This window comes from Pan paniscus, chromosome 17 (assembly GCF_029289425.2).
Source record: "Pan paniscus chromosome 17, NHGRI_mPanPan1-v2.0_pri, whole genome shotgun sequence".
Taxonomy (NCBI): Eukaryota; Metazoa; Chordata; class Mammalia; order Primates; family Hominidae; genus Pan; species Pan paniscus.
The window spans coordinates 35,866,141-35,881,744 of NC_073266.2; the positions used below are offsets into that span (position 1 = coordinate 35,866,141).

General features: G+C 39.1%; 2 protein-coding genes and 1 pseudogene across 3 annotated transcripts in view; 1 reads left to right on the forward strand and 2 right to left on the reverse strand.

The window, feature by feature from the left end:
* NDC80 (NDC80 kinetochore complex component) overlaps window positions 1–8,628 on the reverse strand; it is a 45,585-nt gene extending 36,957 nt beyond the window's left edge. The window contains exons 1-6 of the mRNA XM_003817886.4: window positions 8,277–8,628; window positions 6,874–6,983; window positions 4,893–4,970; window positions 2,104–2,227; window positions 1,832–2,004; window positions 932–1,034 (exon numbers count right to left, since the gene is read on the reverse strand). Coding sequence (XP_003817934.2) covers window positions 932–1,034; window positions 1,832–2,004; window positions 2,104–2,227; window positions 4,893–4,970; window positions 6,874–6,974 — 579 coding nt within the window. The 5' untranslated portion in view covers window positions 6,975–6,983; window positions 8,277–8,628. The remainder of the gene's footprint in view (window positions 1–931; window positions 1,035–1,831; window positions 2,005–2,103; window positions 2,228–4,892; window positions 4,971–6,873; window positions 6,984–8,276) is intronic.
* Window positions 8,294–15,604, forward strand: part of METTL4 (methyltransferase 4, N6-adenosine) — a 33,881-nt gene continuing 26,570 nt past the window's right edge. Inside the window, exons 1-2 of one of the 2 annotated variants that reach the window (XM_003817885.4) lie at window positions 8,294–8,810; window positions 12,303–13,136. In XM_003817885.4, the coding sequence (XP_003817933.2) occupies window positions 12,741–13,136 (396 nt within the window). In that variant the 5' untranslated portion in view covers window positions 8,294–8,810; window positions 12,303–12,740. The remainder of the gene's footprint in view (window positions 8,811–12,302; window positions 13,137–15,604) is intronic. The other variant, XM_034943533.3, reaches the window with a different exon arrangement.
* Window positions 10,837–11,566, reverse strand: LOC100975662 (ubiquitin-conjugating enzyme E2 variant 1-like; annotated as a pseudogene).

The following is a 15,604-nucleotide window of genomic DNA, read 5'->3' on the forward strand; positions in this document are numbered from 1 at the left end:
CACATATACACATATACCCACACATTTATATATAAACAAGCTATTTTTCACCTCCTAAATTGATAAAGATTTTAAAACAACAATGCTTACGGTTTGGAAAAATGGGTATGCTCAAACATTGTTGAGCTTTTAATTGGTACAAGTTTTCTAGAGAAAAATTTGTCAGTATGTATCAAAAGTTTAAAAAACATACATATAGTACTTTGCACAGCAACACACACTTTTAAAACTATATCACAAGGGGCTGGTCGTGGTGGCTCAGGCCTGTAATCCCAGCACTTTGGGAGGCTGAGGCGGGCAGATCACCTGAGGTCAGGAGTTTGAGACCAGCCTGGCTAACATGGTGGAACCCCGTCTCTACTAAAAATAGAAAATTAGCCAGGCATGGTGGTGCATGCCTGTAATCCCAGCTACTCAGGAGGCTGAGGCAGGAGAATTTCTTGAACCTGGGAAGCGGAGGTTGAAGTGAGCTGAGATCATGCCACCGCACTCCAGCCTGGGCAACAGAGCGAGACTCCCTCTCAAAAACAAAACAAAACAAAATATCACAAGGAAACATTTTATGTTATTGTCTGAGTTTGGAGATTATGGTTATATCACTGTATTCTCCAAACTTCTTGCAGTGAATATGGATTTTAATTAAAAAGGGTAAAAATGAATTTCATGAGGGAAAATAAAAAATGAATTTCCTATTGACTCATTTTTTTGAGTTGTAAAACCTCATGATAATAAATAATCTCCTTATCAATTGGTACTTTCTTCCTTTTACCTTGTGATAATAGTTTGAAAAACTTAAAATCAAATGTGCTTTGAAAAATGAAAACTCTGAAGCAGACTTTGAGAATACTGTCAAAAGACTGGGAGAGAAAATATTTTTTTGAGGAAAAAAACCCTTTCCCATGCATACATTTCAAAAGAACAAATCAAATACCTTGATGCAGTCTATTAGCCAAACTAAGGCTGCCACAATGTGAGGCCATGTATGAGGAGCCCCCACTGTGTACATGGAGCTTTTGGATAGTGCAAAAGGATACCTATGAGAAATCAGAAAAACATAAGCTAATTTAATGTTATTATAATTTAGTAAAGATAATGGTTAATCAAGAAGTTACATTTAAAAAATTCCACATATACACTCAGTCTGGACTTGGTTAGAGGTAAGGTATGTTCGGATTCTATCCTTAGTCATCTTATCTCTGTGTATTTCTCTGTAGATTACTTTGTACATCTATCCCCCAAGCTGCAGAACTTGACCTATGCAACCAATATGCTGGACTACTCTCCCAAAACATCTTTTGTTCCCTCAAATTCAATATACCCCCAATAAATGACATGTATGTACACCTCCAAATCCATTCTTCCCCCTTTCAATTTCATCACACTCTGTTTTCACCAGGCATGAATCCTGTTTTTTCCTGTTTTTTTTTTGTTTTTGGCTTCTGTAAAATCTGTGGTATCCAGTCTGTCTTTTCTATTCTCTGTCACTTCAGCAGTTCAGGGCTTTATATTCTGTCTTCTGTTGCTCTGTAATAATCTAGGAGTAGTTTTTTTTTTAAACAAAGAAAAGTGGATTTTATCCGTCTGTATCCATCATCAAACTTGATCAGTTACTAACAATTTGTTAATCCTTCCTGCTTCTACCACCAGCAATTTTTATTTGTTTTTTTGTAAGCAGTTGCTTTTTTTCTCTTCAATTTATCCTACATATATTGCCCACAGTGGTCATCTTAAAACATATTATTTCTGTAACTCAAACTTTTTACAAATTGATTTAATTTGTTTCATCTCTGTGTGCCAGTCATGTCTCTAAACTAGTAAGAAATATACATACCCAAGGTCTTTAAAGATTCTTGGAACCTCTTCTTCAAACTTTGTGTCAGGAAGTTCGTATGAGGGGCACAGGAAGCCATAAAGAAATGTGAAGATCTTCAGGAAGTCTTTAACAGAGGGAGCTTGTAGAGATTTCATGGACACATTATGTGCATAACCATTTTCTGTAAGAAACTACAATAATTTTTATGAACCACCAAACGTTTTGTAATGGAAAATTATTGGAAAATACCTATGACAACAATCACAGTTTAGATTAAAATCCTAAAGTACCTCACAGAGTTGTCGAATACACTGCTGAATGAATGCTTTGTCATTAAGTGGTCTCGGGTCCTTGATTTTCTCAGAACTGGAAAATATACCAAGTTGACTATTCCGGGATCCATGTCCACTAGTTCTGGAAATATATTTTTAAACAGCCAGTTAAAACTATTTGCTTCTGTGATCAAGTCTAAATTATTTCAAGGCAGTTTTGCATTTTAACATCAACATCAAACATTACATTCTTATAACTAAACAGAATTCTCTTATTTAAAGCAGAGAAAAGGAGCAAATAACGAAGAGTAAAATATGAGGTTACAGCAGTTAAAGATAAGGATGTAAAACGAGGCAAGAATAAACACACACTTGGCCGGGTACAGTGGCTCATGCCTATAATCCCAGCACTTTGGGAGGCTGAGGCGGTGGATCATGAGGTCAGGAGTTCAAGACCAGCCTGGCCAAGATGGTGAAACCTCGTCTCTACTAAAAGTACAAAAAAATTAGCCAGACGTGTTGGCAGGCACCTGTAATCCCAGCTACTCGGGAGGCTGAGGCAGGAGAATTGCTTGAACTGGCGAGGCAGAGGTTGCAGTGAGCTGAGATCGCGCCACTGCATTCCAGCCTGGGCGACAGAGCGAGACTCCATCTCAAAAAAAACAAAAAAAGTGCAGACAGTATCAGTACCTTCTCACAGGGCAGTTCTGAGGATTGATTGAAAGATTTAATATAGATAAAGCACTTAAAACAATGTCTGGCCTATAGGAATGCTCCACAAATATTAGATTTTGTAATTACTATCATCTCTAAAGTTTAGCTCTGAGATGAATTACATTACAAAAATACCTTAAGATTTTTCATCAACTGAAATAAATACCAAAAATGGAAGTTTAAACCAATGAAACCAAATTGGTTTCATGGCAGAGACTTTTATAAAAGGTGACAAGTACTTCATCTCTAAATATTTTCAAAAGAATGGAAGAAACAGGTTTGTCTTAAAGTTATATTTTGTTTTGGTGAGACAACAACATAATTTATCATCTTAATTTTGGGGTTGAACTTTTTTTAAAGGTATCTATTTTATTGACATAATTTGTTTAGAATAAAATGCACCGTTTAAAGCATACAGTTTGATGAAGTTTGACAATAAATGCATTTGTGTCACTTATGCCAATCAAAATATGAGCATTTCTATCATTCACCAAAGTCTCCTTATGCCCCTTAACAGTTAATCCTTCTCCAACCTGCAGCCTAGACAACCACTGACCTACTCCAGATAGATGGTTGTTCTCAAAGTGTTGTCTAAGGATCACTGAGCAGTCAAAACTATTTTTATGATAAAACTAAGATGTTATTTGCTCTTTTCATTTTCAATCTCTCATGAGTGTACAGTGGAGTTTTCCAGAGGCTGGTAACATGATGTATGATATTGTAACAGATTAAATGCAGAAGCAAGTATTAGAATCTAGCTGTCGGCTATTAAGCCATAAGAGATTTGCAAAAACGTAAAACAATGTCACTCTTCTTACTGAAATTGTTTTATTTTTGAAAATACGTTTTTTAAAAGTTGAAAACATGTTATTTATGTTACCATGTAATGGGTTGTTATTTTAAATTGAATGCATATTTTAAATTTTTCTCAGTTTTAATTTCTACTATGGTTAATTTTGACAGATATAGCCCATAAAACAAAAGCTCTGTGGAGTTCTCATTAATCTTTTAGACTGTAAAAATGACTAAAATGTTGGACTAGATGATGTTTCCTCATTTTACATTTATTTTTTTGAGACAGGGTGTTTCTCTGTTGCCTAGGCTGGAGTGCAGTGGTGCTAACCTGGCTCACTGGAGCCTCGACCTTCTGGGCTCAAGTAAACCTCCTGCCTAAGCCTCTTGAGTAGCTAGGATTATAGGCATGCACCATGATGCTTGGCTAATTTTTAAATTAAAAAAAGTTTTTTTTTGAGACAGAGTCTCACTGTCACCCAAGGTGGAGTTCAGTGGTGTGATCTCAGCTCACTGCAACCTCCACCTCCTGGGTTCAAGTGATCCTCCTGATTCAGCCTTCCAAGTAGATGGGACTACAGGCATGTGCCACTGCCCCCGGCTAATCATTGTATTTTTTGTAGAGACAGGGTTTCACCATATTGCCCAGCTAGGTCTTGAACTCCTGGACTCAAGTGATCTGCCCGCCTTGGCCTCCCAAAGTGCTGGGATTACAGGTGTGAGCCACCACACCCGGTCTACACGCCTGGCTCATTAAAAAAAATTTTTTTTTGTAGAGACAGGGTCTTGCAATGTTGCCCAGGGTGGTCTCGAACTCTTGGACTCAAGATCATCTCAGCCTCCCAAAGTGCTGGGATTACAGGTGTGAGCCACTTCACCTGGTCTACATGCCTGCCTGGCTAATTAAAAAAATGTGGAGTCAGGGTCTTGTCATGTTGCCCAGGCTGGTCTCAAACTCCTGGACTCAAGCAAAGCCTCCCAAAGTGCTGGGATTACAGGCATGGCCACCATGCCTGGCCACTCCTTATTTTAAAATGCGATGACTCCACCGTGTCTGAAAGCTAGGTATAGAATTTTCAATCAACTATTTACTTGTAACAATGAAATAGTGGTCTGAATGTGTTAGCTACACTGTCTACAGCAGATGGAAACTAAAATTTTAACCATTTAAAATCAGAGGAAAACTAGATTATAACTTTTCTCTCAAAAGGAACCATGTCATCTAATGTATTTGTTCTCTGAGGGCAACAACGTATGGCTATAAGAATCCCTTTATTAGAGCTAATGAAAAATATAATTACCTTTTGCCAAATAGCGAGACTTTTCTTTCAGATGTCGGTTTGTTTATACTCAGCTTTCCAAAGGTTGGTTTCTCTTTGCTTTAAGAAAAATAGAAAACAACTCTTTAAAATAAAAATTAAAATTAGCTCAAGAAACTTTTAGAAATATATTAGAACCAACAACTCTTCCCCACTAGCTATAAAAATAATTCAAAAATCATAAAAATGTTTAGCAGTCATGAAAGCTGTTACAAATAGGATGGGCTAAACATGGTACTATAAGTTATAATGCTTGTAATGTTGGGGGACAAGCAGAGGTCCCTCTGGTGTATGTACCCTTTGGTAGATTTAGTCTTCGTTTTAACCTCAGCAGGGTCTGTTTTACTCATCTCATTTTTAATAACTATCTAAACATTTTCTACCCTAAATTTGCATTTCCAAAGGGTAAAAACAAGGTTAAAAAAAAACCCTGAAGGTAAAGTACAAGATAGAAAATTTGTAGCCCAAAGACACAGAACATACTTTCAGGCCTAAATATCATTATTATTATTACTTTCTGATTTTAAATTATTAACAGAAAAAATTAAAAATTGACACATAATTGTACCTACTTATGGGGTACACAGTGATGCTGTGATACATATAATGTACAGTGATCAGATCAGAGTAATTACCATATCCATCATCTCAAACATTTATCATTTCTTTGTTGGGAACAGTCAATATTCTCCTAGCTATTTAAAACTATACAATGTATTATTGTTAACTATAGTCATTATACAGTGCTATGAACACCAGGACTTATTCCTCCCATTTAGCTATAATTTTGTGTCCTTTAACAGATCTCTCCCTATTTCCGTCTTCTCCCTAAGCTTCCTAGCCTCTAGCAACCATTTTATTTTTTACTTCTATGAGATAAACTTTTTTAGCTTCCACTTATGAGAACATGTGCTGTTTGTCTGTTCCCTGCTTATTTCACTTATTTACCATGACAAAGAAAAGTGTAGGTAGGAAGTCCAGTTAAGACAAAATGGTCAAAGGTAAGGCTTGTTATGCAGATTTAAGTCTTTTGCTTCTCTGCGGAACAAAAACCCTATCTACATTATGATTTCCATTATCTTAACCACATTTACATTTTTTTTTTTTTAGAGCCTACTCTGTATTAGAATGTAGCTGCACTTATTACATTATCTAAACTGCAGGCAAAAAAACATTGACAATGGTGACCTTTTAGCTTCTAATACAATTAAAGGCATAACTTTTTTTGGTATAAGTAATGTATAACAGCACAAACATTTTCTTGGTTTACAGTATTCAAAAGGAAAAATATATAAATATTTCAAATTTCTAAAAGTAACATAGGCTCATACTATGTAAATCCAAGTAATTTAAAAACAGTTAGCAAGTAACTTGTACCTCGGTACTAGAGAAGAATTATACAGCTCTACAATGGCTTACAAATAGCTTTCTCTTATCTGGAAGATAATCACTCATAATGAAAAACTATAGTTTATGATAGCAGGTTCTTTCAGATATTTTTCCAGCAAATCTTGAGGAAAGAGTTCGGAGGAGTGGTGTTTTGTAGGCTGCTACTATATTATACCTTATGAGAGCAAATAATTTTGCTCTGATATGATTGAAGCTTTGCTAATTGGAAATATCTCAGTGAACTCTAAGTTACAGCACAGAGCCTGCTTAAACAAGTAGCTCTAGAATAAAAGAGAAAAATAAGAGAGTACTGAACAAGAATTAACAGTCCTTTTAGGGGGTGCCTGGTAAAGCATTTGGCTTTGGGAATTTATGAAACAAATGACACAAACAACACCTACCAGAGTATCATGCCCACTTTTAGATTTCATTGATCCAAAATTAGGTACCCCTGGGAACAGACAAGATTCACCAAGACATCACTCATATTACATCTTTATATTAACTATTTTTTATGATTTCTTTGCCTAAGATGATAAAGCATGCAAATTAGAACCACAAGGGAAATACTCACGTTTGAGGGGTATAGAGGCCTTGTTTATTTACATCCTGGGATCTTAACTCCTGCATGGAGAGGCGGCCAGCACCACCGCTGGAAACTGAACTGCGCTTCATGCTTATGACCTACATTCACAAATTCAGTATTTAAAAAAAACTTTCCAGACAGAGATGGTACATTAAGCAACTATTTATCCTTAAACAGAAAGACACTCAGGTTTCATTGTTTCTTCAAGATCATCATCTTTCCCCTGGGGTATCTCTTTTTTGTTCATGTACACTGAAGTTCTCATTTGCAAGGAACATCTATTTAATTCCATTTAAAAATATTCAACATAAACATTTATTAACTGCCCACTATATATATAGGGGAGTGTGCTAGGCAATGCAGGAGATGCAAAGATGAGTAAGTTACGGTTTTTGCCTTCACAAGGGTATCCGTGGTAGCTAAAGCCCTGTCTGTTACCCAGACCACATTACTGCTGTTGGCTGTGCCTATTTCAATAGGAAGACAAAAAAATTACCTCAAATTCTCTTATTCACCTCAAAATGTTTCCGTTTCTTTGGTTTCAGAGAATGGAATTATTCTGTTTTCCTAATGTCAATCTCTCCTGCTCTGTCCTTAACCCATTGTTTCCTCAATTACTGCCCTTTTGGCATCAATCTCCCCTTCAACAAGGATAAATCATCCGGTCCATAAAATGGTCTATAGGCTGCCTCCATTTACAAACCACATTAACAGGTCACTCCCTTCACATCTGCTAAAAAGGTTGTCTCCTAGGATACACATGATTGACAAAACTTTTGATCCTGTCTCATCTCTGCACCCAGCCTTCTCAGGTCCTGCCCTGGCTTTCAGGAAGGTGACAATCCTTTTACTTCTCTGGGTACTCCTTAGTCTTTTACACTGATTAGACTCTTCTTGATTTTGGCCGCCTATTTCTTCTTCAATATGCGCTTGTTCATCTATTCAACTTTTCCACTCACACCTGTGTGTCCACGTTTAATCTCCACTTATAATGTAGCTCTCATGATTTAAGATGAAGACGTCTACACGCAGTCCTACACGGCCATAAGAAGCTACACTAGTATTCAGACGCAACCCACCCAACGAGTCCTCTCTTGTCCATCTCTTTCCGCCCCCTTCAATTCTTCCCCGTTTCCTCTCCCGAGCCTCCACTCCTCATCAGTGTCCCCCAGGCCCTCCCCTTTCCTCCTTGGGAAATCGTTGCCACTAGAAATTTAATAGATCCCGTGAAACCAGCGCCTCGCACAGTTTTGGCCTCGAGGCTTCTCCCAACAGCAAACAAACACCAAAACATCGCCTCAGGACCTCTAAATTTAAGTCATTGGCGCCATCACTTTCTTCCTCCAGAACAGCTCTGCAGAAACAAAGTTAATCCAATGTCATTCAGTCACCTTTTTTCCAGTTTCCTGACACGACCCAGGGACCGAATTTCTGTAAACCGTGCAAGTATCTGCTAGACAGGACAGCAGTCATCAAAACACCAGGTCCTTCCTCGGCCCGCCAAGGCCGTTCGAATTTGAAATTCTCCGCCGGCGCTGACGTCATTACGCACGACGCGCGCAGTAACTTCCATGCGACCGCCTCGTCGCTGGAAGTCTGCGTGCTGGTCGCGCCCAGCTGCGTCACCCCAGGAACTGGGGTCTGTGGGCCAGTGTGGCCGTCCCTACGAAGTCTGGCACGACCCCTAAAGTTAGGTCGGAAGACCTGTGGGCAGCTTGAGCGCCGAGGAGTGCCTGAACGCTCAACTCGCCCTGGAAACGTTTTTCCGTACAGCAACATGGCGGCGCCCATGGACTCTTAGAAAAGGAGAAAGCTTTTTTCCTGTGGACTGAAAGGGGCGTTTTTCATGATCACTATTTAGATGGGTGCTGTTTTCATGAGGAGAGTCTGGGAAGGCGGCGTCCGCTTTTCTGACAAGGGAAGAGGTGAGGTGGGAGAGGGGCTGCGGAGTGGGTGGAATGGGCTCCAAGGATTGCGTTGGTACGGCTGCCGAAATTCGGGCTCAGTATTTGATCACTTGCCGGAGGCTCACGGTCCTCTAGTGGTGGCTGACCTGTGAGAGGCTAGGAAGAATCCAAGTGTTTGGGGGCGGGCGGCGAGGGAGTGGATGTGAAGCAGAGACGCCGGAGAGGGGTGCACTAACAACAGTAACAGTAGATCACTTTGCTAAAATAGGATTTCCTCGCTGCTGTGAGTTTGAATCCAGAAACAGGCACTGCCCGGTACCTGGAGAGTGGTGGTGATGAAAGATCTCACAGCTCCAGGAAGTCTGGATACTTGGGTCTGGTAGCAATTGTGCCATTAACTAGCGTTGTTATTTTTGGGCAGCTTGCCTTTCTGCTCTGAGGTTCAGTTTTCCCGTCTGAATTTCTAGCTCTCACTAGCCATTCCAGGACCCTTTTCACCTCAGCTGTGGCCTATGAAGGGGATGGGGAGGAACCAAGGATTATATTAATATAAAAATTATATTAAAATTAGGCAACCGTCTGATAATAAAAAGTCTCCTTGTGGAATACTGTTAGGTTAAACTTTACCTACAGGTTGTTAAATCCTTAGCACTAATGTTTTCCCCAGAAAAGATTAATGGAAACATCATTTGCTTTTCTGACTAGATAGTTGCTGCTTCCAAAGGTGGTTTTACACAAATACAAAATTAAAAACACCTTTAGTACAGAAATAATTGCTTGTATTTCGGTATACATTCACAGTACAGTTCAGCATTTAGCGGTCCTGCTAGCAATTTGCCAGGAAGTCAAGCCTGCCAATTTCCTGATATTCCTGCTGTGCACCCCAACTTCTTAATCCCTGCTGAGGATCTTGAGAAGCAGCAGCACCAAAACCAAAGTAGGCACCAAATTCAAGGTTCTTTTGGTTCCGGTTGTCACATTTCAAGCTAGACTCCAGTAGATGGAAGGATGATCACATGTGAGCCCTGTTTAAAACTTCAATTTTTAAGAGCAAGCACAATTGCAGGAAAAGAAAACAATTCAGAGGGATCATGTGTGCTTACAGTTGTCTTCATGTGGCCTTTTCCCAGGTTTAACCACCAAGGACCCTGACAGTCGGGGTGTCTGAATAACCCTGGTGACTCTTTTCACCATATCAAAACCTGAGTTAAAAGGCTGATGATAACACCAGAAGGTGGCAGGGCTGAGGACCCACTATTAATTTCCTAGGCTGGTGGAGAGTGAATAAATGTTCTTCCAACCTTACCTTATGGCTTCTGGTCAAAGCAAAGAAGTGTCATGGAAAGTGTTGGGTGGTGACAGTGCAAAAAGAGACTTGACGGGGAGGGAGCAGCATCTCTTGATAAAGGTGGGGAAGAGAAGATATGGGGAAAGCCCTGAATTCCTCATGGAAGGCGAATCTCAGAGGGGAGCGGAGCAGAGGGCTTATGATCTGTGCTTTGGCCAAGGGTGGGAGTGGAAGAGGTGGGGACAGGACAGTGGTTTGGAAGGAGCATCACTGAATACTTAAACTGAGTGCCCACACACTCAGCAGTGGTCCCACAGGCTGTGATCTTCACGTCTACTCTAACAAGCCTCCCAGGCTAGAGGGCTGTTGCAGTGGGTGGGGGTGGGAGGAAGGGAGAGCAGTAGGGGGAGAAGGCGGAGACTCCAGGCCATGTAAGGAGAAGCAAGGTGATTGTGTGGTCTTTCCACAGTTGAATTAGATGTGCCCCACCAGTTATGATGGGAATCAATTTAAATATACTTGCTTGATCCTGTCGCTTGACAGGATGATTTGTTATAGCACAACTTACATAATTCAAATGGACAAAAACGTTAGTATCATTCACAGTATCTTAAGATACATTTCTTTTGAATAGGAGCATCCTTTCTAGTACTGTGAAGTCTACAAGATGTATCTAGAAAATTTACTACTGTTGAAAATGAAGACTGCTTAAATTGAATGGGTGTGGGGAAAAGGGACTATGGTTTTTCTTTTTGATTAATTACTGTAACAGTGTCTTTCAGGCTGCTGAGGGAGTTTCGTGTTTTCTTTAGATGTCATTAGGTGTTCAACCTCTTCCAAGACAACTTTGATGCTATCTGAATTCTCCTATTTAGCTAGCACTGAAATGGCTCTTGAGTCCACCACTCCTTTAGAATAGCATTAATTTTTGTTACACATCTTACAAAGGGGAGTGCTGCTGGGTATTTAGGTCCACATTCTATTTTAAAGCTGTATATTCAGTTTTCGTAAATTGTTCTTGAAGGCCCAATTATCATCCCTGTCCATTTGGTAAGTGTCATGTCTTTATCATCTTCTAGACTCTAGCTATCTGTGCCATCTCATACTCCTTTTTTTTTTTGAAACATAGTTTCACTCTTGTTGCCCTGGCTGGAGTGCAGTAGTGCAGTCTCGGCTCACTGCAACCTCTCCCTCCTGGGTTCAAGTGATTCTCATGCCTCAGCCTTCTGAGTAACTGGGATTACAGGCGCATGCCACCAAGCCCAGCTAATTTTTGTACTTTTAGTAGAGGCAGCGTTTCACCATGTTGGCCAGGCAGGTCTTGAAATCCCGACCTCAGGGGATCTGCCCGCCTCGGCCTCCCAAAGTGCTGCGATTACAGGCGTGGGCCACCACGCCCAGCCACTCCTTTCTGACCTTCTTCAGGTTCTTCCAACAGTTGGAAATTGAGAGGTACTCCTACTCCTGAGCCTGTGGTGACTGCCATCATGTGTCACTGTCACTCTTAGGCTTGTCCCTTCTTCCCTCTAATTCATTTCTGACACTATTTCTATCTTGAGATAGTGTCACATCTCCCAAATTCATTGTACAGACATGAATGATTACATTATTGGTCACTGGTGATCAACTCAGCCTTCATCCCTGCACTCAGTAAGGCTACAGGGGCTGTGAGCCAGGAACTGTGGATGAAAACCAATGTACATCATAATATCACTCATGGAGTTAGAAATTTGAATCTAAATGCTATGATTATTAATTGTGCCATTAAGCACTCATTTATTTCTTATTCTGTCCCCTCTTAAGTTCTCCACTGCACTGGATTTAGAAAGCAATATCTAGAACTCTAATCCATCTTTTGAAAAAAGGTTAGTTCTGAGAAACCTAGTTATCCAAGGGGTACTGCTCAGAACCAATTACAGATCTAGACTCTTAACCTTGCGGTTTTGCTAGGGTTTAGTGCTTCTGATGTGCTGTTAAAATTGCATTTTCTCTGACTAGAACAATTTTTTTCTTTTTACCTTATTACTCCATTGGTAGTAGTGATTAAGTAGGGCAGATGATACTGGAGAATGGGCTAACTTACTATGACAAGTGTAGTTTGCAAAAACAAGGGATTACCTGCTAACAGCACCTTCTGAAATTCTGTGCCCCTCTCTAGATAGGTTTATCTCATTAAAAAGGGTGAATTCACGTAGCTAATGTAGTGTTCTTTGCTTTTACAGGCTACTTTGTCCTTTTAAGGATTCAATGACTTCCTGACTTGGAGGATGTGGACCTAGTGGCTAGACCCAAGGACCAAAGCAAGAAGTCGTGGGGGGCCCAGGAAGACAGAAGGATCACATTGGGATTCCAGACATAAGATCAGGTTTTAACCCCCTTTGGCCAAATTTTGGCTGAAAATGTTGAATTATCAACTCTGAAATTAAAAAGAAAGTTTATATTAAAACATTGCAATTTTCCTTAGAATTTCTGTATATATTAACATCATGAATGATAAATTCTCTTCAATGTGCATGTCAGGTTTTTGTACTTGTATATCAAATCTATCTGTGTGTATGAAGTGTATGTTTATTGAAATACAAGACATTTAAGAAGCTGATCTGGAAAGTTGGATTTTAATTCTAGTTCCTAATTCCCAGAGGCTTTTTTAAAGGAAGGGAATGTCTGTGGTACACCAGTTGTCAGCTGGGTGGTTACTGGATCATCTTTCTTTTATCAACAAGATAAACTATCAACTTCACCAGCATCATGAACCTTGTTGCCGTAAAAAGGAGTTCACTACTTCTGTTCACTTTGAGTCTCTTCAAATGGATTCTGTGTCCTCCTCTGGAGTCTGCGCTGCATTTATTGCTTCTGACTCTTCCACTAAGCCAGAGAATGATGATGGAGGAAATTATGAAATGTTCACACGAAAATTTATTTTTCGACCTGAACTGTTTGATGTCACCAAACCTTATATAACTCCAGCTGTTCATAAAGAATGCCAGCAAAGTAATGAAAAGGAAGATCTGATGAATGGTGTTAAAAAAGAAATCTCCATTTCTATTATTGGGAAGGTAGAAAGTTTTAAGAAATACTTATTTTTCTCCAGAAAACATAATTGAGATTTATTATCTAAATGTCTTAAATATCTAGTGATTCGTAAAGTATAAAGAAGAATCAGTAAAACCCAAAAAGGCTTTAGCATATCCGAAATAATTTGTAGCTTTTTTCTAGCTTCAACTATTCTTAGAAGACCAAATTGCATAGTATTTCAAAAATAAGCAAAGTTGGCTGGGAAGTGAATTCTCTGTAAATTAAGCAAAGAAAATAAACCCAGACAGCAAAAAAACAAACAAAAAGCCAAACAAAAAACTCCCAAAAAACCCTTTTCTTGATTAGGCATTTGTATTAATTGAATATGTTTACAACTGTTTTTGCTTAAAAAAAAAAGTTTTTCTACAAAATTTCTAAGCAGTAAGTGGTTTTTCGGAGGTTTTTAGAGAGCTATCCCTTGGAGATATGTAATAAAAGTTTGTAAGAAGGTTGATTGTTTTAAAAGTTTCTAGTGATACAAGTAGAAAGCTCCTGTGGTAAATATACCTGTTTGTAAAGTATATGTATTTGTATATTCACACTGGTGCAATCTTTTAGTAGAGTTTTGGGAATGCCATACAGGATCAAATTAATTATGCTTTAATACTTTTTATCTCTTTCAGGAATTTAGAGGTGATTTTACAAAGTCCATTTTAGATATCTGATATCAGCATTGTCTTTTTTACTTATTTTTATTTATTTGTTTATTTTATTTATTTATTTATTTATTTATTTATTTTTTTGAGACAGAGTCTTGCTCTGTCACCCAGGCTGGAGTGCAGTGGTGCTATCTCAGCTCACTGCAAGCTCCGCCTCCCGGGTTCACGCCATTCTCCTGCCTCAGCCTCCCGAGTAGCTGGGACTACAGGCGCTTGCCACCACGCCTGGCTAATTTTTTGTATTTTTAGTAGAGACGGGACTTCACTGTGTTAAGCCAGGGTGATCTTGATCTCCTGACCTCATGATCTGCCCGCCTCGGCTTGAGCCACTGCACCCGGCCTCAACATTTTCTTTTTTAGTGATAGGATTAACATTCATTACTCACAGAACAAACGTTTGAGCTTTTTCTATGTGCCATTGTATGCAGAGTGATGAAACAAGATAAACATAATCCCTCCCTGATGGATCTTATAATTCGGTGAAGAAGAAAGATATTAAATATGAAAGTTTGTTGAGAATTAGAATAAGGAAAGTAATAAAGAAAATACATTTTCTGAAATGGAACTTTTTAATATTGTGACTTTTTTCTTGTGCATATTTTTCTTTTTTTAATTTTAATTTTAATTTTTAAGTTCACAGGTACATGTATAGGTTTGTTATATAGATACATTTGTGTCATGGGGTTTTGTTGTACAAATTATTTCATCACCCAGGTATTAAGCCAAGTACCCATTAGTTATTTGTCCTGATCCTTTCCCTCCTCCCATCCTCTGACCTCCATCCTCCAGTAGGCCCCAGTATCTGTTGCTCCCCTCTATGTGTTCATGTGTTGATCCCCCTTTTTTTTTTGAGACGGAGTCTTGCTCTGTTGCCCAGGCTGGAGCGCAGTGGCGTGATCTCGGTTCACTGAAACCTCTGCCTCTCAGGTTCAAGCAATTCTCCTGTCTCAGCCTCCCGAGTAGCTGGGATTATGTGTGTCCACCACCATACCTGGCCAATTTTTTGTATTTTTAGTAGACACCTTGTTGGCCAAGCTGGTCTTGAACTCCTGATCTCAGGTGATCCACCTGCCTCGGCCTCCCAAAGTGCTGAGATTACAGGTGTGAGCCACCATGCCCAGTCCCCTTTTTCCTTTCATCAAATATTTATTGATCATTTACTATGTGTCACACACAGAAAAGAAAATATTTAGCATTGTCCGAGGTCTTAGTAAAATAGTATGTTGTAATATAAGTAATTCAGATAATAACAAGCCTTTGTAAAGGACTTTATAGTTTTCAGGGTATGGGCATTAATTTTTAATGTTTAATCTCTCAGGTTGGGTAAATTTCTCATAACATGGAAAAAAATAGATGAGCCTATGTAATAAATGTAATCTTGATGACACCTTCTGATATGCTAAAGCAAATTATACAATATTAAGTCCACTTATTTATTTAGCCAACAGACATTTATTGTTAGCATGCTAAGAGTTTGACACAAGGTAAGCACTGGAGTTTCAGCCATAAAAAGTACAAAGTCCTTACTCTATATTGCATGGCCTTACATATTCTTTTCTATGGAATTGTTAGATATAGAACAGTGTCAATATAAATCTGATTCATACCTAACCCTCATCAGTCATAAGCACATTGGAATTTCTTTTGATGATAGCACCTGGCTAGTTCCTCTTCTCAGAAATAAAGGAAATTGAGAATAACTATACCATATATAAAGTGATAGATGGCACTGGTAACTTCATACGGTGTCATAGTTTCCTTGTATTTCATGGGTGCTGATGCTACACTTT